We start from the raw sequence: 27,106 nt of genomic DNA, 5'->3' as shown, positions 1-27,106 counted from the left end.
TGGGGAACAAGTTACTTACCTGTAACTCTTGTTCTCCAGCATGGGTCTTAGATGGATGCACATGCTCATGAATATTCCCCATCGTCATGCTGGGAATCTTCAGTAATATAAAGCAGTTTAGATTTAGGCTAAAAACTGCATGTCGCTTGTATAACCTATTGCAGTCACTTTGGGTCATAGTGCCCGAGCCAATGACATGTGCCCTTCTAAGCTCCACCCCTCATGGCCATCTTCAGATTTGGTTATGCATGTAAAGTGACAGTAAAAACCAAGAAGAGCCATGAGGGCAAGGACGGAGGGTTCGCATGTGAATCCATGTAAGACCCATGCTGGATAACAAAGGTTACAGGTAAGTAACTTGCTCCTTCTCCAGCATGGGGTCTTACATGGTTTCACATGGTCATGGATACGATTACACAGCACTACATTTACACAACCACAGGCGGTGGCAAGGCTCAACAGAAGCAATACACTTACCCCTGGAACAAACTCACTTCATGCAAACAGGTTGCGTAGCAACGCTTGGTCGACACAAGATTCTTCCCTGGAACCCCTGTCGACACAGCAGAATCTTGTGACGGTGTGAGTAAACATCCACATAGCCTCCCTGCAGATAACCAGCAGGGACGAACACCGTTGTCGATGTGATGGCGTTGGTGGAGTGGGCTCTCGGCGGCTTGGCAATGGTCCGTTGGCCAGCTGATGGCAATGCATGATACAACCGAAGAGCCACCTGGAAAGCGAAGCCTTGGACAGGGCCTACCCATGCACCATAGGTCCAAAACTGATGAAAAGTCAAGACGTTTTTAGAAAGTCCTTTGTGCGTGCAAGCATAGAACTTCAAAGCATGTGCAATGTCCAGGAAGTGCAAAGACCTTTCAGAAAACTGCCAGAACCAAAGGCCTGTTTATATTAAAGTCCAACTGCACCTTTGGCATAAAGGAGGGATGAGTTCTGTGAGGGCATTTTGGAGTGAGAAACAAACAACAGATTCAAAGTTCAAAACAAACACTTTTATTAATTGAAATGTTAGGATGGAAAAATGGCTATCTTGCCCTATACAATAGTGGGATTTCCCTAACAAACTAAAACTAAGGAAAGTAAGAGTCAATAAGTTCAACTTAGGAATCTGTCTGTTTCCAAAACCTATACTTGCCTCACAACTACACTTATACAACGTGTAGGGATGCAAGTAACCAACAAAATAGTGTTCTATATAAAGTTCAGAGCTTGGTTCAGTTTGCAGAGTTTTTTCAGCTCCCTTCCCCAAGTATAAAGCAGTTCTTTTAAAAAGTCTTAAGATTTGCCTCGAGTTCCAAAATAATAGAAGTAGGCACCGTCCGCGCGACAAATAAACAATTCCAACTTCAGTGATGTATTCATATGAGGGTAGTTCTAAATTTCTTGAAGGTTCTACACACTCGGACCCTCTGTATATGGCTGGTCTTGGTTTCACAAAAAGGTTTTGGCTGAAATTGAAAAATCATTTTAAGTTCACCTCTTTAAAGTTAATTTCCTAAAATGTCCTTCACTTTGAAAAAATAATACACATTGGGTTTGTTGGTATGTGTTTTCGCTTTGTAGTTCATTATGCATTAGCCTCTTTATTGTTATATTGAAGGGTTCTGAAGAGATAGCCTAGTTAAAAGTTGTTTGCCATATAAAGTTAAAAGCTCACTTTAGGAATTATCATCCAATATATATAATTTTATTGAGAAAGCTTCCCTCCTCGTAATTTTGTCATAAGTATTTGTTTTCTTTTAATGCAGTATTCAAAATGGTGCAGTTTTATATTTTGAACGTTCTCTGCTGTTTGGCACCTCTGTAACATGTAAAGGTTTCAAGGTAAGTAACTTGGTTATTTTCATTCAATTCATTATTCAATGCGGCATTCAAAATGGGAGTAGATTTTAAGGTTTAAATATTCTCGTTCAATACGTCAAATATTATAATTCCTGTGTGCCTTTAAATTATTCTCACCATTCGGAGACTTTCTATAACATGATTTAAATTGCACATGACCACTCTGTAATAAAGTATTTCTGTGGCTTTAATGGGTTAACAAGTCTTTAATGTTCGTTGATTAGTAAGGATTCTATTCGGAGACCTTCGACAACGTTCCTTTCAATGCACGCAACCATTCCGTAACAAAGTACCCAACACTTGCATACTTGGTTTCTGTCTGTCTGTCTAGAAACTCACTGGTTGCTTTGATGCTGGTTTTTGCAGTGCAGATATACCGGCCTTCTCGTCTTCGCTTCAGGGCTCCACCTTCTGCCCCTCAGGCACTCCTGGGTCGGCTTCTGGCCCTAGGAGAACAAGCACCTTGAATAATCAAAAAAAGGGCCAGCCTTCCAGCACAGCTCCCCTTTCACACTTCTGTTGGTTCCACAGAGCCCCTGCCTGAGGGCCGCTCCTCTTTGAACCATAAGTGTGTAGGGTACGAGTAGCACCTCGCTGTATTTCTTGGCCTCTCGGCTGCTACAAATTCAACACCACTGCTCCTGTCACCATTGCCTCCTTTACATTCATTAAGTGGGGCTTTTTATACACCTGCTGCCCTGTAACAGGCTGCAGGTGCGAGTTCACAATTAGCCCTGCCTGCCTGACCATCATTAAAGGGACATGCCTGGCCTCTACTCCTCACAGCAGGCCTCTTCCTAGTGCCAGTACCTAAGTGGTAAAAGCAACTAGTGGTCACTGCCCTTGGTTTCTTTGTCTTCGTCTCAGTACTTTAGGTGGTCATGTGTGAATAATTCAAGGGAGTTGTATTGTAATACCCCAGAAAGACGGGAGATGGGTTGGCTTGGTCATTTTTAGAGAAAGGAGATACCATGTATCTCCTAAGGGCATCCCACTCCTAGTCCCCACAGACCCTCTACCCAGGTGACCCTCCCTCACTTGTCTACCCCCAGGGTCAGGTTCCAAAAGCAATGGCTTTTTCCTGGCCACCTGCACAGAGGATCCATGGGGAATAGGACAGAGAACACCCTCAGGTTTCTCAAAGTTCATAGAGCCACTTTAGCTGAATGGAACGACAAATATGGAGGCTTACATGCAAGAGTCTGTAGTTCCCCAACCCGCCTGGTAGAGGTGATATGTATGCAATGAGAGCTTAAGGAAGAAGCTGCAGCGCCGTTATGCAGAGCAGGGAAATCTTCTGTGACCGGCACCACACCGTAAAGCGCTTCAATTGTGTTTGCAGCAGGAAAGTGTAGATGGAGCCCTGGCTAGGATTCTCTTGCATTCCGAAGGCAGCGAGTAGTGTCCAAACTCTAGGGCTGCAGGAGCCAGGCCGTAAAGCTCAGAGTCGCTGGGTCGTGGGGCAGGATTGACCCTCCTTCCCTGGAGAGCAGGTCTGGACGAGGAGGCAGTTTGATGGCTAAAGTCACCGACAGATGGAGAAGGTCTTAGTACCAGATCTGTCTGGTACCACGCCGGTGTAATGATGATCATCTTGCAGTAACATCGTCTGAGTGTGTTGATTACTTGTAGCAACAGAGGAATCAGTGACAATGCGTACCGAAAGAGGCCCTCCCAAAAGAAGGAGAAGGCATCCCTCAGACTCCTGGCCTGAGGATACCTGCTTGCAAACCTTTGGCACATGGTGTTGGCCACTGTCGCAAAGTGGTCAATTTAAGGGTGACCCCACTCCTTGAAGAGACATGATACTTGTGCATGCTGGAGCTCCCACTCGTGGCAGGACTGCAGCTCCCTGCCGAAAGAGTCTGAAATGGTGTTTTTGTTAGGCGATCCCCTGCACACCAGTCCACTCCACATCAGAACACTGCGCACATTCCCCCAACATCTCCGCCCACGGTTCGAGGCTCGGGTGATTCGGTGAACCCAAAGGACCGAAAACACCGTACCAGCTTTGGTGTACGGGCTTGATTGCAACCCTTTCTGCATTGGCAACTGCCTTGGAGAACGTATAGCAGAAGGGGCGGCGTTACGTCTTCATGTCGGTCACGTGATCCAGTGTGGCGTTCCTCACGTGACATTGGTGGACGTCACATGACCCAGAGACGTCACATGACCCAGAGACACACAGTATAAAGGTCTGAGAGACAGAATGCTCACTGCTTCTCAGCTGTCTTCAGACCCTGTTTGGCGTTACGGATTGCTCCTTCTTACTTTGATCACGGAACTCTACCTCGGACTCCTTCGGACACCCCTTTGTATCTTTGCTTGGAACTGTTTACCTGTTGCCGGATTTTGGACTTGTCTTTGGATCATCCCCCGACACCTTGCTGAACCTCGACGCCATTTCCCTTCTTGGGATTCAAGTCAAGCCCTCTCTCCTACAGGTGGCTAACCCTACGTCCACGCTCACCTGCGGTTCTACTATTCCAGGGACCGCCGCGTCATCTGAGTCTCGAACCTCTCTACTAGGTTACCTGGGTTTCCCCAACACCAGATAGGTAAGACTCTTTAGAGCCTATTGTTTGCCTGATTGTATTGTAATTGCCTGGTACTTAACCTTGTTCCCTTCTGACAGCAGCATCGGTGTTCCAGAGGTTCCGTGGATCTGGGAAGACATCTCTCACCTGTGGCCTCAAAGGTCGCACAGCGGGTTTCTATTAGTTCCCCTGTGCGTCACTTGGGGAAGGAGGTCTCATCGGTCTACACGACTCTCAAGTCAGAACAGACTGAGAAGCCGTTGAGTCGTGTTAGACGATGCAGGGATCCATGGAAGAACCCATAGCTGCCTTAGTCCAGGCAATTACAGTATTAAGGGCAGATATGGCCGCCGCGAACACAGTGATCCACCAAAGGTTAGATTCCATACAGAGTGTTCAGCATTCCCTTCCCGCAGACCCTGAGTTTGGAGATGCTAGCCGCTCAACTACACCCCCTCCCTTGGCTGCTACTACAGTCCCAACTCCGGTGGTCCTCCCAACCCCTTCCCCCCTGGCTGCTCCTGAACGGAATATCAAGGTGACCCCAATAAATTCAGAACCTTTGTTAATCAGTGCAAGTTACATTTCTTATGCAGGCCTTTGGCCTTTCCTACTTCCACTGCTAAAGCCGCTTTCGCCCTTTCCCATTTAGCCGGGACAGCTGCCGCTTGGGCTAATCCCCTGCTGGAGAATAATAGCCCAGTCCTTTATGACTTTGATCTGTTGGTTCTAGAAATGTCTCGAGTATTCGATACCCGACACAAGGCACAGTCTAGGGATTTGGAGTTGTTATAATTAACTCAGGGTAGAAGGACATTGATACACTACATCACCCGGTTCAATCAACTAGCTGCTGAAACATCATGGCCAGAAAACAAGCGGGCGGTGGTCTTTTATAGGGGGTTGAGTAACATCATGAAAGATGCTTTAGCAGCGATCCCTTCTGTGCCCACTCAGTATCAGGAATTGGTTGATCTCGCCCTGCAGATAGATGCACGGCGATCGGAGCGTAGAGCCGAATTGGGGGTCTCTTCCCATCCTACTCTTGCTAGTACTCCTGCTCCCAGTACAGAAGATCCTATGCAAGTGGGAGGTTTACGTAGTCCTATTACATCATTTGAGAGGGAACGTAGGAGGGTGGATAATGCATGCTTTTATTGTGGCACCACTGGACATTTTGTGAAAGAATGTCCTCGACGTCCCAAGAAGAGCCAGGTTTTTCGGATAGCTCGACCTTAGATCCGGAGAACAGGTCGAGTGTTCCGTCATCATCTCCGGATACCCCTCTTGCCTTTGCTCATGTTCAACCCATCTCTGTAAAGGCGACTCTATGTCCCTCTACAGGCCTTCTTCATGCGGTCAATATCATCATTGATTCAGGTGCTACTGGTAATTACATAGACATCGATTTGGCCCATTCCCTCAACCTACCTCTAGTGGTAAAAACACGACCTGAACATGTCCAAGCCGTAGACGGCTCTGCGTTAGTTTCTGGTCCTGTTAGACACCAAACTGCACCTCTCTTGTTGAACATACAAGAAATACACACAGAGACCTTAAGCTTTGATTTGATTACCACACCTCAATTCGGTATCATATTAGGGATTCCATGGTTACGTGAACACAATCCGCTGATCAATTGGCAGTCAGGAACTGTGCTCTTCGAGTCCGAGGTCTGTCAGAATTATTGTCTCCCGGTCCACCAAATCACTGACACACCTTCTCGGGCCCTGGGAGCTTTAGCTCAACTCACGCTGACTGTTGACGATCCAGAGATTGTGCGTTCTCATACTGTTGGGGGTTTGGTGTCTGGGATTCCACCTGAGTACAAAGCATTCGAATCAGTGTTCGATCGTGGCTCTTCCGAGGTACTTCCTCCACATAGACCATATGACTGCCCAATCGAATTACTCCCTGATTTCATTATTCCTTCGGGCAGGATCTATTCCTTGTCCCCTTCGGAGGAACAAGCATTGAAAGAGTATGTACATAACGCCCTTCGTTTAGGACATATCCGCCCCTCTACTTCACCAGCGGCAAGCCCTAAATTCTTTGTACCCAAGAAGGAGGGGGATTTACGCCCTTGTGTGGATTATCGGCGTCTTAACGCTATCACAAAAAAGGATAGATATCCAATCCCGTTAATCACACCACTTCTAGACCACTTATCACATGCTTCTATTTTCACCAAGCTTGACCTACGCGGCGCATATAATTTAGTGCGCGTTCGCGAGGGAGACGAGTGGAAAACTGCTTTCTGTACTCGTTACGGCTTGTATGAATATCTAGTCATGCCCTTCGGCCTATGTAATGCCCCGGCCACATTCCAACGATTCATGAATGACATATTCAGGGATATTCTGGATGTATACATGGTTGTATACTTGGACGACATCTTAATCTTTTCTCATAGTCTTGATGACCATGTAAAGCATGTCTGAGAAGTACTATCCCGTCTGAGAGAACATTCCTTATTCGCCAAACCTGAGAAATGTCAGTTCCATAAAACGTCTGTTGAGTTTCTGGGTTTCCATATTACCCCTGGGGCGTTATCCATGAACGAATCTAAGGTCAAAGCAGTATTAGATCGGCCAGTACCTCGAACACTCAAGTCCTTGCAGGCCTTTTTGGGATTCGACAACTTTTATAGACTTTTCATTTCTTCCTTTTCCACAATTGTTGCCCCGCTCACGGCTCTGACCAGTCCTCAGGTACCCTATCATTGGCAGAGAGAACATCAGGAGGCTTTTGAGGCTTTGAAAACCGCCTTTACTACCGCACCGGTACTCCAGCACCCCAATCCTGGTCTTCCGTTCATAGTTGAGGCGGATGCCTCTTCTTTTGCGCTCGGTGCGGTACTGTCTCAAACATGTCCTACAACAGGCAAGTTACACCCAGTGGCATACCATTCTCGTAAGTTTTCCAGTACTGAGACACATTACACCGTTACGGAGAAGGAACTCTTGGCTGTCATGGATGCCTTTCGTGTTTGGCGCCATCATCTTCTGGGGGCTAAACATCCCATCACCGTATACTCAGATCATCGGAATTTACAGGATCTGGCTTCATTGTCGTGCATTAATAGCAGACAGGTCCGTTGGCATCTTTTCTTTTCCTCTTTTGATTTTCATATTATGCATCGTCCTGGCACTTCACATGGAAAAGCAGATGCATTGTCACGTTCCCCGGGGGGGGTCGAGTTGCCAACCTTCCCTGACACTGTTCTCGGAAAGAGTCATGTGATTTGTCTTTGTACACCCTCATTGTCATTATTAGACTCGGTCCGATCCTGGACTAGCAATCATTCCGATCAGTTGCGAGAATGGGACCCAGTGTATTCTGATGGATTACCTTTCGTACATGAACGTCTGTTCCTTCCCACACCTGACACTCGTAATCTGGCCCTTGAGTGGTCTCATGATGCTCCCTTTAATGCCCATCCCGGTCAAGAGCGCACTTTAGATCTTCTCAAGCATTGGTGTTGGTGGCCCTCTATAAAGCGCGATGTAGAATGCTATGTCAATTTGTGCGCAGTATGTGCTCAGGCTAAACATCAAAGGGGTCGACCGGTTGGGTTGTTACTTCCGCTTCCGGTACCTCCCAGGCCCTGGCATACGTTGACTATGGATTTCGTTACCGATCTCCCCAAGTCGAAAGGCTTTGATTCCATCTGGGTAGTGGTGGACACGTTCACAAAAATGGCTCGTTTTGTCCCTTGTAAAGGCATTCCTTCGGCCCCGGTCTTGGCGGACTTGTTTTTTGAACATGTGTTCGTGTTATTCGGCCTTCCCTCGGTCATTATATCCGATCGAGGATCACAGTTCACCTCTCGGTTCTGGAGGTCGTTGACGAAATTACTGGGCATTGATACCAGGTATTCTTCGGCCTATCATCCTGAGACCGATGGGCAGACCGAAAGGACGAATCAATCTATGGAGCAGTACCTTGGCTGCCTTATACTGCAATATCAGACCTACTGGTTGGCCGTTTTACGGCTTGCTGAGTTCACGTACAATAATGCGGCTCATTCAGCTACTGGTAATTCTCCCTTTTACGCCCTCTACGGCCAACACCCCAAGGTCTTGCCGGTCCCTGATGCTTCTAGTTCTTCGAATCCTGCGGCCACGACCTGTTTTAGGGATCTGTCTGCTGTACATGCTAGTACTGTGCTTCGTCTCACTGAAGCAAAGGCTTCTATGAAGGCCCGTGTGGATGGCAAACGTCGGGCTGCCCCCCCCTCTGGTGGTGGGTTCTAGGGTCTGGTTGTGTTCACGTCATCTTCGCCTAGTGGGTTGCCGGAAATTGCTACCTCGTTTTGTCGGCCCGTATGTGATCTCTCAGGTTGTGAACCCGGTGGCCTTTCGTCTGGTGCTTCCTAGTTCTTGGCGTATCCATCCTGTGTTCCATGTCTCCCTCCTCAAACCTTGTCCTGATTCCGACCGTCTTAGAACCCCTGTTGTGCCGGTGTCCCTGACCTCTCCTGATGTGTTTGAGGTGTCGGCCATTTTAGGGTCCAGATGGTTTAGGGGTAGGCTCCAATATCTGGTGGATTGGAAGGGTTACGGCCCGGAGGAGCGTTCATGGGTTTCCGCCATAGATCTGAACGCCCCCCGGTTGGTGGCCCGCTTCCATAAGGATCATCCGTCCTGCCCACGGGGTCGTGGGCCGTTGCGGGGGGGGGCTATGTTAGGCGATCCCCTGCACACCAGTCCACTCCACATCAGAACACTGCGCACATTCCCCCAACATCTCCTTCCACGGTTCGAGGCTCGGGTGATTCGGTGAACCCGAAGGACCGAAAACACCGTACCAGCTTTGGTGTACGGGCTCGATTGCAACCATTTCTGCATTGGCAACTGCCTTGGAGAACTTATAGCAGAAGGGGCGGCGTTACGTCTTCACGTCGGTCACGTGATCCAGTGTGGCGTTCCTCACATGACCTTGGTGGACGTCACATGACCCAGAGACGTCACATGACCCAGAGACACACAGTATAAAGGTCTGAGAGACAGAATGCTCACTGCTTCTCAGCTGTCTTCAGACCCTGTTTGGCGTTACGGATTGCTCCTTGTTACTTTGATCACGGAACTCTACCTCGGACTCCTTCGGGCACCCCTTTGTACCTTTGCTTGGAACTGTTTACCTGTTGCCGGATTTTGGACTTCACCTCGACTTGTCTTTGGATCATCCCCCCGACACCTTGCTGAACCTCGACGCCATTTCCCTTCTTGGGATTCAAGTCAAGCCCTCTCTCCTACAGGTGGCTAACCCTACGTCCATGCTCACCTGCGGTTCTACTATTCCAGGGACCGCCGCGTCCTCTGAGTCTCGAACCTCTCTACTAGGTTACCTGGGTTTCCCCAACACCAGATAGGTAAGACTCTTTAGATCCTATTGTTTGCCTGATTGTATTGTAATTGCCTGGTACTTAACCTCGTTCCCTTCTGACAGCAGCATCGGTGTTCCAGAGGTTCCGTGGATCTGGGAAGACATCTCTCACCTGTGGCCTCAAAGGTCGCACAGCGGGTTTCTATTAGTTCCCCTATGCGTCACTTGGGGGCGGAGGTCTCATCGGTCTACACGACTCTCAAGTCAGAACAGTTTTGAACATGGCCAGGTGAAATGGGACGAGAAACATCTGTTGAATTATGCCCCAGTGCCACAGATTCTGCGCCTGCAGAGAGAGAACGGGAGAGAACGTCCAACCCTGCTTCCAGATGTAAAACATGGCGGTGGTGTTGTCCGTGAACACTTGTACCATCTTCCACTGAAGCTGAGGCCAAAAAGACTTGAGAACCCAGAACACTGCCTGAGGTTCCAGGACACTGATGTGCAACTCCTCTTTCTCCGGGAGCCAGAGTTCTCTGGTGTAGGATTGGCTCATGTCGTGTCCCAAGCTTCCAGAGAGGCTTTGCTCGTGATTGTCTCCTGATATGCAGAAATCTAAAAGAGAGCACCCTGTGAGAGATGAGAGCGAATTGACCACAAGTGCAGGCTTGATGGAATGGTAGATTGAGGGCGATTTTGTCAGTCCATGACCCTGTGACCTGTTTCCATCTGGCATTCGGGAATTCCTGAAGTGGTCTCATCTGAAGTCTGCAGGGAGGAACCAGATGAATACAAGAGGACATCATCATCATCCCCAAGACGGACTTGGTGGACCGGACTGTTGCAATCTATGTATGCCGTACTGCCAGGTCATGAGAGCGGGACTGGATTAGCTAGTCATGGATAGATGTAGACACTCTGGTGGAGAGGAAACACTGCCACCAGAGTCAAGCACTTGGTGAATATGATTGGGCCCAATTTCATGCCGAAAGGCAGTGCCTTGAATTGGTAGTGTCTTTCTTGAATAATGAACCAGAGGAATTTTCAGTGTTTTGAATGAATGGGGATGTGAAAATGTGTGCCCTCCACATCCAGTGATGCCAGGAAATCCTGTCTTTCTAACTGCTCGAGCTCATGCTGCAATGTGATCATCCTGAAATTCTGGGACTTCAGGAACTTGGTGAGATGTCTAAAGACCAGGATAGGTCTCCATCCTCTGGACTTTTTCTGAACCAGAAAATATCTGGAGTACACTCCAGAGCCCTGGAGTCATAAAGCGACAGGCTCTATTGCCCCTGTCCTCAACATGGCTTGGATATCTTTGCGGAGTTGGGTCCCACGCTGCGCCTGCCTTCAGATGGGAGGGATGCAAGGGCATCTGCTTTGAAACTCCAAGGTGTGATCATGTTGGACAATATTGAGCACCCATTTGTCAGTGGAGATGCTGCCCCAATGGCGGATAAATTGAGACAGCTGGCCTCCCATCGGGGTGCAAAAGTGGGGGCATGGGTCATGGGCCAGGTGATACTTCTTTGGCCAATGGCGTCCTGGCTGCTGGGGTGCGACGATGTTGGGAACCTCCCCTGTAGGTTTGCAAACATCCTCTATACACCTCCTGCATGGTGGATCGAGAGGGCTGACGGTAGGCTGGATTGAGAACCTTAGAGATTCTGGAGACCTTTCCCTTATCTGCTTCCTCATCTGCAGTATGCCCAATGAGTGTGCCATCTCAGTGTCCGTCTTGATAGCCAGGAGAGACTGGTCTACTGCCTTGCTGAAGAGGTTCTCCCCATCAAATGACATGCCCACCACCCTAGCCTTCACATCTGGGTGGAGGTTTGTGCCCTTGAGCCAGCCTTGGCAGCCTAAAGCTACTCCATTCCCTATTACTCCATTCCCTATTTGCCGAAACCCAGAGTCTGCAACATCTAGCGAGACAGTGATAGCATGGTCAGAGTCTACCTTACCGTCGTGGAAGATAGCTAGAGCCTCCACCTTCTTGTCATATGGGAGGAATTCAAGGGGCCCAGCTTGTAACAAAGCGTTCTATCATAACATGAGAATGGCTAAGGCTTTGGCGGCCTTGACAGTGGAAGCCACAGTTGTAGTGATGAGTTTCCCAGCAGCATCTTCTTCCCCTCCTGATCCGGTGGGACTGTACAAGATTAAGAAGGGTTCGCCAACCTTTTTCTTGCTGCCGCAGAGACCATAGAGTCTTGAGTGGGATGGGTTCTGAGGCATTTGGGTGCCATGTCTGGAACCCTTTACTTCTTTTCCAAATGCTCCTTTTTGTGAGGAGCCGAGTAAGGGTTGCTCATCACCATCAGACGGTCTTCCCAGATATCATTTATTAGAGGAACAGAGACTACTGTCTTCCTGAAGGGCTCACGACATTGGAAAAGAAAACTTTCCTTCTTCTCACGTGGATGAGGTTAAACAGTTTCACAGTCTGGGAGATCACGTCTTGAAAGGATCCAATCTCATCCAGTGGAGAGTTTCATACTCATCCGTCCCTTAAGTATCATCCATGTCCGGGTTGGTATCAGTATTGGTATCTGTGCCTGTAAGATCAGGCTCCTCCAGAAAAGGAGGGCGTGGAACAGGTGGCTGCTGTGGAACAGCAGGAGCTGGACAGGGTGGTGTCTGGCGAGGCTCGGAAGGTCTGGCGAGGCTCGGAAGTTCTAGCCGGCGCTGGGCTGGGAAACACTGGTGGTAGACGCCGTTGAATCTCCAAGACAAAAGTATGGAGAGTGGTCAAAATGTATATAGACACATCCCTGGAAGCCATAGGCGCCAGTATGTGGACATGAAGCCAAGGGCTTGTGGGGCAAGGTGGATGCTTATCCCGCAGAGTTGGTTGCGGATCAGTGTCACCATGACGACCTTCTGGGTCGAAAGTGGAGGGCTGAACGAATGGAGCAGGGGGTGACACCCTAGGATGCGGAAACACAGTAAGAGGCTGCATAGGTCTGGTAGTCCTAGGGAGAAAAAGGAGTGCTGGAAGCAACTCTTTCTCCATACTGGATCCCGTAGGGAAGGAGGCAATCACTGGGTCTCCTGGTGATGCAAGCGTTGGTGGCCCAGCCACCAGCGGTGGCTGACGGAGGCCTTGGAGGCAGGGCCATCCTGGAAGCAGTCGTAGTCACTGTTATGTTATGTATCATGGCGCTGGAAAGAGAGGAGTCAGTAATCCATGTGCCATCAGGAATCAGCTAAAACAGGTACGTTTTTTAAGCTTTTCTAAAAGCCAGCTGGTTTGACAAGTTTTTCAAAGTCAATGGAACGTTATTCCATAGTTGAGCTGAAACTACCGAGAAAGCCCGGCCTCCAATGCGGGAGCGGCTAAATTAAGGAACACGTAGCAAGCATGCTGAGGCAAATCGTAGTGACCGCGCAGGAAAGTAGCGAGTAAATTTTGTGCGCAGGTATTCAGCCCCTTGATTGTGAAAGGCATGGTGTACCAGGCACAGAGCCTTGAACCCAATGCGCTGAGTGACAGGCAGCCAATGCAATGAACGCAAAACCAGCGATATATGAGCCCCATAGGGAGAGCCCGTGGTCACGTGGTGGCCATGTTTTGCAGGCGCTGAAGCCACTGGACTAACCCCTTAGGTTGGGCCACGTATAATGAGTTGTGATAGTCCAAGCGACTCAGTACCAGGGCTGCAAACACCAGAGGTTTTAGGTGTGGAGGTATCAGAGGGAGCAGCTTTTTTAGTATTTTAAAATGACCTGTTTGGCAGACCGCCAAGACTTGTGCCTCCATAGAAAGGGAAGCAGAAATTACCACACCCAGATTCTTTACCTTGGCAACTGGGATCGGAAGAGGGCCAAGAAGAGACAGCCAGAAGGAAGAGACCCACAGTGAAGGATCAGGGGGGGGAACCCACCACCAGCACCTCTGTCTTGTCTCCATTTAGCTTCAGCCAATTGTGGTTCATCCAAGCTCCCATGGCAGACAGGCACCGATGCCGGCATGACGACAACTCAGCCTGATCATGATCTAAATGGATCAGGATCTGAGTGTCGCCGGCATATGAATAGCACCTGATGCCGAAGGAGCGGATGAGACACACAAGAGGCCAGATGTAAATGTTGAAGAGAATTGGAAACAAGGCAGAGCCCTGGAGAAGCCCACAGCCAAGGGGAGATGAGCACGAAAGAAAAGGAGTGAAATAGTTTGGGTTCTCTCGTCCATGAAAGAGGTGAATCAGGCAAGCACTTGACCTGAAATTCCAGCATGAGCCAGGTGGGCTAGCAGGGCAGGGTGGTTTACGGTATCAAACACAGCTGTGAGATCTAATAAAATCAGGGCGCCAACCCCTCCTGTATCAACCAGCCTGGCCATATCATCCTGGACTGAGACTAACACACTCTCCGAACCCCAGCCAGGTCTGAAGCCTGACTGATAGGGGTCAAAGAGTTCTGTCGAGACGGTAACCATTTCTGTCGAAGTGGTTGATGGGACAAAAACCGGTACTGCAGGCTTGGTGGACGTGGTCTTCGTGGATGAAGTCAATGATGGTCTAGCCATAGGCGAAGCCATCGACAATGACTTGGAAGATGAAGTCTTATGTATCATCGATGGAGTCTTGCCGGTCGATGTCTTTGTGGTCATAGACAAGAGACGCCACAGCTGCGGCGCTCGTCGTTGGAGAAGTCAGAGCGTGGGATGACTTTACCTTTTTCAGTATCTTTCCCTTAGAAGTGTCCCCAAAGGACCTCGACCTCTTGTCAGAGGGACTATGCTCTTTGGGCCTGCTGGTCCTGGCAGAGGCAATACTGCGCACAGATGAGGAGTCAGATGCTTTACCCTCAGCGATACATGCCACCAACCTTCTATGATAGTCCCTCTGCATCTTAGAGGAGAAAGACTGGTATATCGAACAACCATCCGCATTGTGTTCTGGGTGAAGGCAGTAGATGCACTTTTGATGGTGATTTTAGGCAAAGATGTTCTTCAGCCTGCATTTCGAACAGGCCCTGGAGAGCTGACTCTTTGATGCATCCACCATACCATGTGTAGTAGGCCCAAGTCAATTGCTACACACGATTCTGGGATCTGATGATACACAGGATCACTACCGGCAACAGATCCCCATTGCTGCAAGTCACACGGTGACTGATGGAAAAATGTAATCAAAAATAGGCAAAATTGAACAAGATATTCAAAGAGCGAAACTCGAGGACTCCCGACACGAAAACGTGTGGTAAGAATCTGAAGATGGTCACCTGGGGTGGTGCTTAGGAAGATGGATGTCATTGGCTGGGGCAGTATGACCCAAAGTGACAGCAATAGGCTATACAAGCGACATGTCATTTTTAGCTTAAAGCTAAACTGCTTTATATTATCGAGTATTCCCACCCTGACGACAGGGAATATTCTTGAGCATCTGAATCCATGTAAGACCCCATGAAAGGGAAGTGTGAGATCGCTGTCTATCAAGGGGCCTCTGCTGACACCTTCAAGTGTGGTGGGCCTTGTTGATGCCAACGGCACTGAGGTTGAAACCATCAGCCCTGGGGACTTGGAAAAGACATCCTCCAAGCACCATTAGCTGAAGGGTGGAGGATTGGGTGAAAATGGTAGCTACGGGCCGGAATCCTCCAAGTAGTTCCCGGTGTGGTGACTTCTCTTCAAAGAAAAAGAATGGTGTGTTGAAGAAACACTTGGTTTCCTGGACCTCTTGCAGTGCTTTTTCTTCTTTGCACAATATGTATAGTCCCAAAAGTGTATATCAACTCTGATAGCGTTACCTGATTATTTGATTATCATAGCGATCTCCTTACATAGAAACCCTGCATAATTTTGTTTAGCAAAACATTTCTTTATTTTAGATCATGCATAGACATCTAATATGAAGACAGTGCACATTTATAACCAAACAACCCATACTGTACTGCATACAACCCATATCATTAATAATACTCTCACACTGTGCAAAATACACAAAGTCAATAAGAAAAATTCAGTAAAAAAACAGTCTTACAACTTGACCCAAAAGTACAAAGTGAGTTTTTACACAATCAATGCACCCATTTAATGCAACATAGACACATATCAGTAATCTTGTTTTGATATGAACATTGTCCCTTGCACTCCAGGTGACTGCTCCAACTTTCTGCAGTTTGAGCAGAACTTTAGACAAAATGTGTCGACTTGCGTTTCAGCTATTAGTACTGTTCATGTTTTCTGTACCAAAGTCATCTTCAGGACATACAATACCCCATTTGGGGTTGCGTTGGTGTGAGTCGTGAATTAGCAATTTGGATGTCTAGATAAACAAAACAAAACAGAAAGAGACAGAAATAAGAGGACAGGGCAGAAAAAGGGGAAAGTGAAGAACAAATAAGCAAAAACACCAGTAAAGAAAGAAAAGAAGGGTATGGGAGGAAAAGAAAACAAAAAAGTGGGTATCAATACACCACTTCTAGACATCTGCCCATTAATTTACATTGTGATCAGGTATGTATTGGTATGTCACACTGCCAATTATCAGTCTCTGTAATTAAAAAGAGTTGAGAAAAAGTATTTAAAAACAAGTGAAAGGGAAAGGGGGAAACCAGACGGGAGTCGCAAAAGCTTCACATTGCTGAGATGTCAAAGAAACACCTCCCCATGGCCCCCAGCCAACATTTCTCAGCATCAACCACCTCTGGTGTAGTGACTTTCCAAGTTGTATTTTGGGGATCGCCCCTAGGATGTGAACATCTGGATATTATATCATGCCCATAAGAGTGACAGAGTTGTGCCAAAATCCTCAATGTGTGTCACCTAAGACATACTTGAGCTAACTATTCCATTTCTTCTGGGTGGATTGGGCAATTGTGCACTGCATATTCTAAATTAAGAAAAACATCAGTACCATGAGCCGTCCATGTTTGAACTAAACCAAGATAGTATGTTTAACCCCCACCTGCTTTTTCTTCTTGTCTTTCTGATTTGGGGAGCGGCCTTCCTCTCTCCTCCGCTCCACGCCCAGCGACTTCAATTGAGTCCTTTTGTCACATCTGTGGCAAATGTGTTGTGGCCCACTCCATTAAGGCCTTTGGGTGTATGGATTGGCATGACCCATAGTCCCGTGAGTCGTGTTCCTCCCTGAGGCAGTATAAATAGATTCTGAAGGGTTAGAAGATAGGCATCTGTCTTCCACAATGGGCTTGGGCCTGGAAGGTCGAAGCCCAACCAGTATTAGACCTGAGAGTGTAGAATAGCTAAGATTAGCGGTTTTCCAGGAGTGTGCCGAGTGAGCGGCAAAAAGGAACAGAGGTCATGACATGGGGTGCAGTAGCTCCATGTATATTAGCCCCGATGTCACGTACGGCGCAGGGTGCATAGAGGCGCAGAGCCAAGCCGAAAAAGAGCGACACTGTGTCCCCTAGTGCCCAGAGAGTTCCCAAAGGCAGCTGGCGCAGGTGACAGAATATCAAAAATTGCGGAATCTGTGGGAAGAAGGGTTCCATTAGAAGGGTTGCAGTGTCTAGTTGTATCCAAAGCAGGAGCGATCCAAAATGGCAGCAGTCAGTGACCAGAGCGAGGAGGAGCGCAAAGATGCCTCCTCGGTAGTATTTCACATGGCATCTGCGCTCACTTGCTCACTGGTATTTATTGTGATAAAAGGCAACTTTTACATGTTCAAGTTTTTATTGTTGCTCTCAGATTCCACCAGAACCCTTAACTGAGTATTCCTGTCATTTGTGTAAGCCAGTCCCGAAAAGTAAACGGGAACATCTTAGCTTGTTGTGAAGTGTACAAACGTCAACTTTTATATCATGTTGAAATGAGTGTTGCTTCAGTGCAACAGTAAAATTACCATTAATGCGGTTCATAGGTGCATGAATATAAAATAAAATATCACTTACGTGCAATTGTAAAATGCTAAAATTGTACTTGACTGGGCAAAGCTCCCAGGTTTCATTTTCTAAGAACATTCGGAGTTCTTCAAGACGAGTTCTGAAAGTACAAAACCAAAACCCTGGTTTGAAACTCGGTAAAAGCAATGTGCAATATAAGTGTTTTCAGCAGAGCGCTTTAGGCACCACATCCCTTAACCCCACCCACAACCCCCCAAACCCCAACCCCGCCTTAACAGTTCTCCATTAAATGATATATTAGGCTAAGAGTCAGGAGGAGATGGGTCGGGATTTGCTGTAGTTGCTAACCTTGGGAACTGCACTCTAGACCGAAACACATCAGAGACTCTAGGTTATTCACTTTATTTTGCTCTGCTGCAAGTTGTGAATGTATGTGTAAGCACAAACCTACGGAAAACAAATGTAAAGTGGCAGTGGTCTGTGCCAGTTCTATGTGGGACATTACTTGTGACCCAGCCCAACAGGCCATACTGTTGTATGTACCGCACCGCTTGTTCGAAGTACTACTTCGCCCCCAAACGCTATCTGCAAAGCCTTGCACTGCTCACTGGAGCTTGGTTCATGTGGCTTACAAGATTGGTTATGGCAAATACAAATAAGGCCACTTTGACTCCAAGTATGTCCCTTCTCCTTTTGTCAAACAGAGTGTTGTCTTTCATCGCAAAGTATTATTTTACAATCCAAAACAGTTGTTGCTGGATAAATACATTTGTCTCCTCCCAGTGGCTGGAAAGAAAACCACCCTGAGACTACCGAATACTGCTTATGACAAGCATAGATAAAGCCAACTGTTTGGGCTTCGTTTGGATGTGTGATAGGCATTTGCTAGGTACTGATATCAAGCTACTACCTGGCCATAAAATCGCAATAGCTGGCACATGGTGTGATTACCGGGACATATGATAGTAGTGCCTGGCAAATGTCTATTTAACAATTGACATAAGCCCCAGGTGCTGGCTTTGTCAATGCTTGTTGTTAACAGGACTTCAGTACAAGGAACATATGATAATGAAGTGGCTGGCGGCACATTTGGTTAAGACATATTTATCACACCATTAGCCATTTACTGCTGCATTTAAACCATTAATTCTCAGCGAACTGTTTAGAAATAACTCTGACAGGCTAAAGTTTGAGGCTTTGGATTGATAGATTGGGCTCAAAGAGATCCCAGAAGGATGTGTTTGGGGGCGTGGAGTGGGTGGGAATGGCCATCGGAATTAGTATGGCCAAAGGAAGACAATGGGAGGGTAACACCTACAGGCTGTGGGTCCGCCCTCACATGTCATCTCCCTTCTAGGCTAATGCACGCTAATGCAATAGTCTCGGCTTATGGGTGTTTGTAGTCAAAACTAAAAATGGCAGACCAGAGCCAATTATCAATCATTCAGCAATATAATGAAACACGATTTCTGCAAGATTAAAACAGAACAATCAGGCTGAAGCTATTTCAGTTGTCCCTACCGCCCCTAAATGAATCGGAGTAAACATCAGAACAGGGGTGAAGCCGCATAAGTGTTTTTCTGCTAGCAGGTGAACAGAACAGGATATGTTTACACGGCCGTGGCCCATGTTACTGAACATGTTTATGGCATGGTTAGGGGTTCAACATTCCTAGGCAAGGCACAGTCTGGGGAAAGTTATGCAGCGTTAATGAGGATCATAAATCGTGCGGCAGGCAGATCACGAGGCAGTTTCCAGTGAGTACATAAGAATGGTCATACATTATGGGGTACGTTATTTGAGCACAAAAAGCTCCTGATTCTTTGGGGCCGATTATGGGGTTGGCTCTGTTACATATAAAAGACTCATCATTAATATCAAATGACTTGGGTTAGGCAATCAATGCTTTCGACAAAAACCATCTTCCTTCCACGGATTCCTAACTTTTAGGTCTGGCAGGAGAGAGTTTGCTCTCTGCCAGCCTCAGTGGTATAGCCAGGATTTTGGTTTCCAGGTTTTGGGCCTGCATATCATACAAGCCAACCCAGAGGGGGGACCCCACAACTATAGGATACATATGTCTTTTATTGGGGTGTTTCTTTCACATGCTCCCACTAACCAGGTCAAAGTTCGAACTGCACTAGGACATTGAATATTTTTAAATAATTAAAATAAACAATTCAACCCTTCATCAAATGCTGCCCACTTCCACTGTCCAGTTTTACGATTATTTTCGAGACACACAACAAAAAAACGGTGTGATAAGGGTACCTTCTTGCAGCCACTGTTTGACAAGGGCATGCATCTTGTGTGATGTGAGGAACAATGTAAAGTGCCATAAAAAAGCAAAGAGTGCGTAAAATATAAACGCAGACAAAACACAATGCACTTTTCTCACCTAAAATGATTCCTTCATGCACACTCATGTTTCTTAAAAATATGCCAGAAAAGAGCCTTCAAATCATGGTCTAGAAGCCCTTCTATTTGAATAGCGTGGCATGTGCATTCTTCTCCTTGCTATAAATGCAGCACTATATGGACCAGAACACAATATGAGGTGAACCTAAACAGCCAACACTGGTTTATTTCACACCTGCTACGGCACCACTTGAACTCGCTGTAAACGGAGCTATGTATGTCCGCAATTCTTTCAGACTTCCACACATGTGATAGTCAGCTGCTTGTAGTCATGCAAGTATCTTGGTGCTGTGCATAACATTCATGCATCCACAATTAAAGGTGTTAAATACTTTGCCATAGATGGCTGTCAAAGACTCCTACTTGGGCGAGAGCCGGGACTATGCCGGCTCAGACTGGCCTTTACTTGTGTTTGCTTTAGCACCAGGCCTTTCTGCAGAGGCTCATAGTACTTTCCTTGATGGGTGAGGGCCCCAAGTGGCAAGGAGCGCTTAACATGGATGCACGGCACCACTGTGCACTTAAACAGTGTTTAATGAACATCCACCAACCTGCAGTCGGAAGGAAAATAACTCCTGACAAGATGTGTGCGTACACCTGTGCCTAGGCTCCATTTACACCAACAGAAGGAACAGACATTGCCTAAATGATTGCATCCTTATTTAAGCAAATTCGAGAACCCCTTTTATGAGGCTCGGGTTAACCTTGTACCGACTATGGAATTATTGGATGTAAGACACAAGTTAGTTGCCTAGATCCTGTCGTCGTTGCAGGAAGCAGGAAATGTGGAGTCATTGGAACACTTATTTGTGGAATGTTTTAATTTATGGCCTCTCAGGGACACATATGTTGGCAAATGTGTGCATGACATTGATAATTTGCAGACTTTTTATTCCTGGCAGAGAATGTTAAATGGTGTTCATCGCTAAAGGAACTGATACGCTCGCTTTTTGTTTCTATTTACTGCTGGCACTGCGAGTGCAGGGATACTCTTACCAGCGTGACTTCCTGGAGGAGGAGGAGCCCAGTGTCGATCACGTGAGTTGTCACGTGACTCCTTCCCGACCACAAAATCCGCCCCAGCCGCCCGAGCGGCATGTTCATCGCTAAAGGAACTGATACGCTCCCTTTTTGTTTCTATTTACTGCTGGCACTGCGAGTGCAGGGATACTCTTGCCAGCGTGACTTCCTGGAGGAGGAGGAGCCCAGTGTCGATCACGTGAGTTGTCACGTGACTCCTTCCCGACCACAAAATCCGCCCCGGCCGCCCGAGCGGCGTGTTCATCGCTAAAGGAACTGATACGCTCGCTTTTTGTTTCTATTTACTGTTGGCACTGCGAGTGCAGGGATACTCTTGCCAGCGTGACTTCCTGGAGGAGGAGGAGCCCAGTGTCGATCACGTGAGTTGTCACGTCACGTGAGTTGTCACGTGACTCCTTCCCGACCACAAAATCCACCACAGCCACCCTTGTGGCGTTAATCCCGACTGCGGAGTAAAGGGCACTGCATTTTATATTTAAAGAACTGTTTTGCTGCTGTTTGGCTCGGGTGGCTCAAAAGTAGGTAAATCGTCTAGATCACTAATTAGCAATTGAACTGTGGGGAGGAGAGACGGACTAAGGCTGCTCCTCAAGCCATCGGGCGTTCCCAAGGCATTATAATCATAGTTGATATTCTTACAAGCTGAGAGAATTGTTATTTAACATAGGATTTTATTATCATTTATTTTAGCATATACCGTAATTACTTATCTTCAAGTTTTTACTATTGTATAGCAGAACACCATGGTTATGGTGAAAAATACTTTGAAAACAGGTATGCTGAACTTGGTTCCAGGCCCTCTTACTGCTGTTTCCCGCTCTTCTTTAAAGCAATCCATTTTGTCATTTGTTACCCCCACCTCTCCTAACTTTCAAAGTCAAATAATGCGTGCTGCTACTGCCCACTCCCAAACAATTTGTGAAAAATCAATGGGCAGAACGTTGTCTTGCCCTATTGTGCCTATGATAATTACAACAGAAATAGACACTGCGTCTTCACATGTTACCAGTGCCACAGAGACCTTACCTTCAGCAATATCCCAACCTGCACAGCAAACATACATCCCACTTACCTGTTCCATTCCTACCGATCTACCTAGTACCATCTTAACCATGTGTCATTCTGCTGGATGCGCTCCATCTACAAGTAGTCATGCAGAAGTTACAGATACCACATTAGAGTCTGCATGTTTAGCGGGAGACATACATGATACCTCTCAGCTCAATTTAAATAAACAGAAATATCGTTCTCCTGTTCATAAAACTCAGGCGATAACCAACGCACAAAACATTGATTTCCCTCAGGTACAAGAAACTTCAATATTGCCTTTGGCACCCATACAGTGTTCTGTAGCTGCACAGGCCAATCTACGGCAAGCGCATGAGCAATTGCGAATATTGGGAGAGGTGGGCGAAGACACTATGGAATCCATTAATTTATCACACAATTCAACCTGTCCTAGCACTGATGTACTATATATGTTCAAATACAGGTGACTTAATCCAATTGCAAGAGGACCAGTCACATAACAATACAATAGTACCTGCTATCCCTGGCCCATCCTCACGTTCTAATCATTTGAATTCTGTTTCGTCTCCAGTATTAGACAAAACTCATAATCAAACTATCAACGAATCTCCATCTTTTATTGCGCCTATTCCACGGCGTATTAGATTTCATGAAGAGGGTCGACCGTCAGATTTTTTCATACACAAATCCCAAGATAAATGTTACTCATTTCCTGAGGCCCTGGCGCTTAATAACACACTGACTGCCATGAATACTGCTTTATTGACTGTTGCAAAATTATATGAATTGTTAGATCATAAAGTTTCATACCAGACCAAACTTATTGAACAACTTTGCATCAAAACCTCATATCCTGGGACTACGACTAGTATTAACAACAAAGAAATACAACTACCAACATCGCCCTCCAGTAAATCAAGTATACCAGGGGCTGACAATGTGATGCAACTTTCACTTATCAAAACTGCACAATCACGTTCTGCAGCACATGATCCACCCAACAATTGTAATCCTATTCAATCTCAGCTAGATTTTGAAGAAATTCAAATAGTGTCTGAGCCAGACCCACTACAGATCCCCAAAGCAATCACTGAAAAGTCAACAAACATATTTGATCTTTTTACGCAATCATCGGCAATTTTATCAAATAAAGCAACAGGAGCTCGCCGCTCAAGAAAAGATTGGAAAAGGATGAAGAGATCAAGTAAAAAAAAAAAACACTGTCCAAAATCCAAAGACACTGCACGTAAATATATTAAAATCCCTACTCGGCTAGAATCTCCTATAAATACACTCCCTGTTAGCGTTCCTGCAGCTAAGATTCCAACAGTGGCCACATACAAGACACTTGATGATCTAGTGACCCTTGCGAAACAGACTACTTTTCCGAATTCTAATCCACTCACCATGTTTCCAACTGTAGTCACCAATGTCTCCACCGCAATGACTAAGCAGTCTGGTCTCGTTGGCACTGCCGCATCTATACCTATAACTAGCTTGCAGCAAGAAACTGAATCTATTATGTCTCAATTGCGAGATGAAATAAGAGCTTCAATCCATGCTTATACTCTCCATTCACTACCAACTTCCCAAATTATCTTGCCATCTCAATTGGTGGACCAACCGAAGGCACCATCCCTAATCATATGCCCCCCTAAGGACTTGAGTGAGTTACTACCCACTGACCTGACTTCCGACAAGGCTGAGAATAAATCTGTCCTCGCCGCCTCAATAGATTGGCCACAGGCGCAAGAAATCTCTGAGGCGGCTTGCAATGGTGTCACCCACATTCAAAATTAATCGAATCCTATATTCACAGCCTCGCCACAAGAGGTACAAGACTATATTAAATCATCCATCGACCAATATATGATCGAACTTAAATCCTGTGATAGAGATTATAGAATTCCCTTACCGCCAAATTTTCCCAAAATGTGCATTCCACCTCAAGAATTTAATCTTACAAACAAACAAAAGGTCCATCAGCAAAATCTAAACAGGACTAGTGATCCGCAAGTCTGCAAAAGAACAGCAAATTTGCAAGATTTGCGTGTTCCAGGTAAACTGCGACTTCACTCCCTTAATTTAAAGTGTCGCGCATCACCATTTCCCAACTATGTTCTCAACAGGACAAGTATTTTGAATATTTGCTCTGATGTACCACAACTGAAAAAACTCTCTACTTCTGACATCGATTTGGTGGAATTCACAAATTTAAACGATCTAGCGGAAGTCAGAATACATGTCCGCTCAGGTCTGGTGTTTGATTTACTTTGGCAAGCAAGGATGGTCTTCTTTGATATGGGTTTTATTCTGTCTCAGGAATCCAAACCGAGTGCTCATAAAATTGAGAAATCGCAAATTCCCATTTATCAGTCCCGACAAAATGATGTAACTAAAACTACATCTTTTCTCAAAATTCAAGAATATCAAGCACACAAGACCGCGGTACACATTCATAACTAGAAAACAACATAGGCTCCATCACCCTTCTTTGCTGGAACACTAAAGGTCATGCCCACTTTATTAATTCAATAGATGGCAAAATGAACCAATATGACTTGCTGATTCTACAGGAAACATGGCTCACAGAGACCCCATGTTGGACCTCACATGCAATTGTTTCGACACCTGCAATCAAGAAGTTAATGGGGCGCCCTTCTGGTGGCCTACTTATAGCCATTAAGCATGATTGTGGCTTTAGTATTACACAATATCCCTCTTCATCTCCTTATTTTCAGAGCGTGAAATTGACTCGAGGCGAGTTCAATTTAGCCATCGTAAATATATATTGGAGTAGACAAAATGTATCAGTCGATTCCTTCTTTACCTGCCTATCTGCTCATCTTGATATTATAGCTGCCGATGCTAGCATTACATGCTCTATCATTCTCGGTGATTTAAATTTACATATCCTCCCATTCGATACTAACAAATATATGCCTGAAGAATTAATGTGGTCTAACATCATGCAAGAAAGAGGATTTATCATGGTTAATAATTCTGTGCCTGGTGATGTACCTGGCTGCTCGACTTGGACGTATTTGTCGCGACAGGCAACTCTAGACTATATTTATATCAACAAAAATTACTTCTCCCAGGTTGAATCTCTACAGGTAGTACCCTCTCCGGCCAGTGATCACCACAAACTTATTATGCTGCTCAAAGTACCATCTGGTCAGCGCCCTGTTTATAAATCTATTTATTTGTCCTCTTTATATGTGAATAATAGCGGCTCTCGCTTACAATGGAACCCTGAGAAACGAGTTCATTACAATCGTGCATTGATTAGTTGTTTCAATTCTTCAACTGATAACTCTTCCAAGTCTTATGTTAGTATGATGCAGCTCTTTAAGCAGATCAAATTGCCAGATCATACTATCAGATATAAGCACCAATACACATATAACCCAATTCTTCAGCAGAAAAAAACTAAACTTAGACAAGACATACGCAATTTAAAGTTTGAACCACTGGCCAATAGATCAGCGCTTAAAAGACAATTGAAAGCAATTTATAGATGCTGGTTGAAAAGTGAGAGAGCCCTTCACTATCAAAAGAATGGAGAAGAAATGTTGAAACAGATACTCACCAAATCAACTAGTGGTGTCTGGAATTGCTTGAACATTGCCACCTTTAAATCGCAAACAGCCATACTTACATCTGCTGTAACTAACGACAAATGGCATGACCACTTTAATGCCTTGTTCCAATCCCCGTTTCCAGACTTTGATTTGAGTTCAATTAATATGGCAACTTCGCATGCCTTCCCACTTGTCTTTGCAGATATTCTTCTATGTATTAAAAATATAAGTCGATCGAGAGCCATTGGCCCAGATGGCTTGCACAATGGCATGCTCAAGGATCACCCTGATGAGTGGTCCTCCATACTCATCACAATTTATTTCTCATATTTTTGCAAAGGGCAGTATACCAGATTCATGGAAACATTCTATCATAGTCCCCATTTTCAAGAAGGGCAATAGAGCGGACCCCTCAGCATACCGCCCTATTGCCCTCCTTGATTGTCCAGGTAAAATTTTTCGCCCGCCTAGTACTAAAACAATTGAATATATGGCTGGATGTGTGTAAATTGCGTGATCCATTTCAGACCAGATTTTTGCCAGGGTTAGACACATCTGTCAATGTCATCACTCTGAACTCAATCATCTACCAAGCTCGCCAGCGAAAACAGGCATTGTACAGGGCGTTTATAGATTTTCGTATGGCCTTTAATGCCATACCTCGTGAAATATTATTAAAAAAACTCATGGACAGAGGCTGCCCCTGGCACGTCTTGAAGTGGATTATTCAATTACACAGTGGTTCATCCATACAAATTAGATTGAACCACGAAGGCTTACTATCTGAACCAATAATAACTGCACGTGGTTTGAAGCAAGGCTGTTTACTGGCATCAGCGATATTTAATTTCTTCATCTCGGACATAAGAGAGGACTTTGAAACTGCCATTTCGATTTGCCAAAAATCAATAACTCCCACGTTAAACATCTACTATATGCAGATGACATGGTGCTTCTCTCAAAGACTGCAAATGCATCCTATTGCAAATTTTGGATAAATATACAGCAGCAAATTGTCTAACTGTTAACATATCAAAAACTAAAGTCATACAATTCGGAACATCTAGACAACGTTACACCAAACAACAATGGCCCCTTCAACTAACAACTGTAAGCATAGTGCCATCTTATATCTATTTAGGCACCCTTGTCACACACAACTGCAGTTCAAATCCTGATGAATTGAGAATCAAGCAAAAAGTACTAACAGCAGTGTCCCAGGAACGTTTAATTAAAATTAAATACTGCAAATTTTCAATAAATCCCATCATAACTTATTATAAGCAAAAATGTGTTCCAGTTATAATGTATGGTACGGAAGCTGCCCTAAAAAAATCTTACCATCATTGGTCGTTACTTGAGGGTTGCTATTGGAAACGAGTGCTAGGTCTCCCGTTATCTCAGCCAATATGTATTGTAAGGCATGAATTGGGTTTGTTGTCCCTATATGCTATGCATAAGTGGAAAATGTGTACTTTCTACAGGAAATGC

At 45.9% G+C, this 27,106-nt stretch overlaps 1 protein-coding gene across 2 annotated transcripts in view; it reads right to left on the bottom strand.

The window, feature by feature from the left end:
* Positions 1–27,106, bottom strand: part of VPS50 (VPS50 subunit of EARP/GARPII complex) — a 2,190,829-nt gene that overhangs the window by 652,903 nt on the left and 1,510,820 nt on the right. For both annotated transcript variants that reach the window (XM_069648466.1, XM_069648467.1), the window contains one exon: positions 17,592–17,682. In XM_069648466.1, the coding sequence (XP_069504567.1) occupies positions 17,592–17,682 (91 nt within the window). The remainder of the gene's footprint in view (positions 1–17,591; positions 17,683–27,106) is intronic.

The sequence above is a fragment of the Ambystoma mexicanum genome, chromosome 2q (genome assembly GCF_040938575.1).
Source record: "Ambystoma mexicanum isolate Mex_15411 chromosome 2q, UKY_AmexF1_1, whole genome shotgun sequence".
In the NCBI taxonomy this organism is placed as follows: Eukaryota; Metazoa; Chordata; class Amphibia; order Caudata; family Ambystomatidae; genus Ambystoma; species Ambystoma mexicanum.
This window is presented reverse-complemented; position numbering and strand designations above follow the sequence as displayed.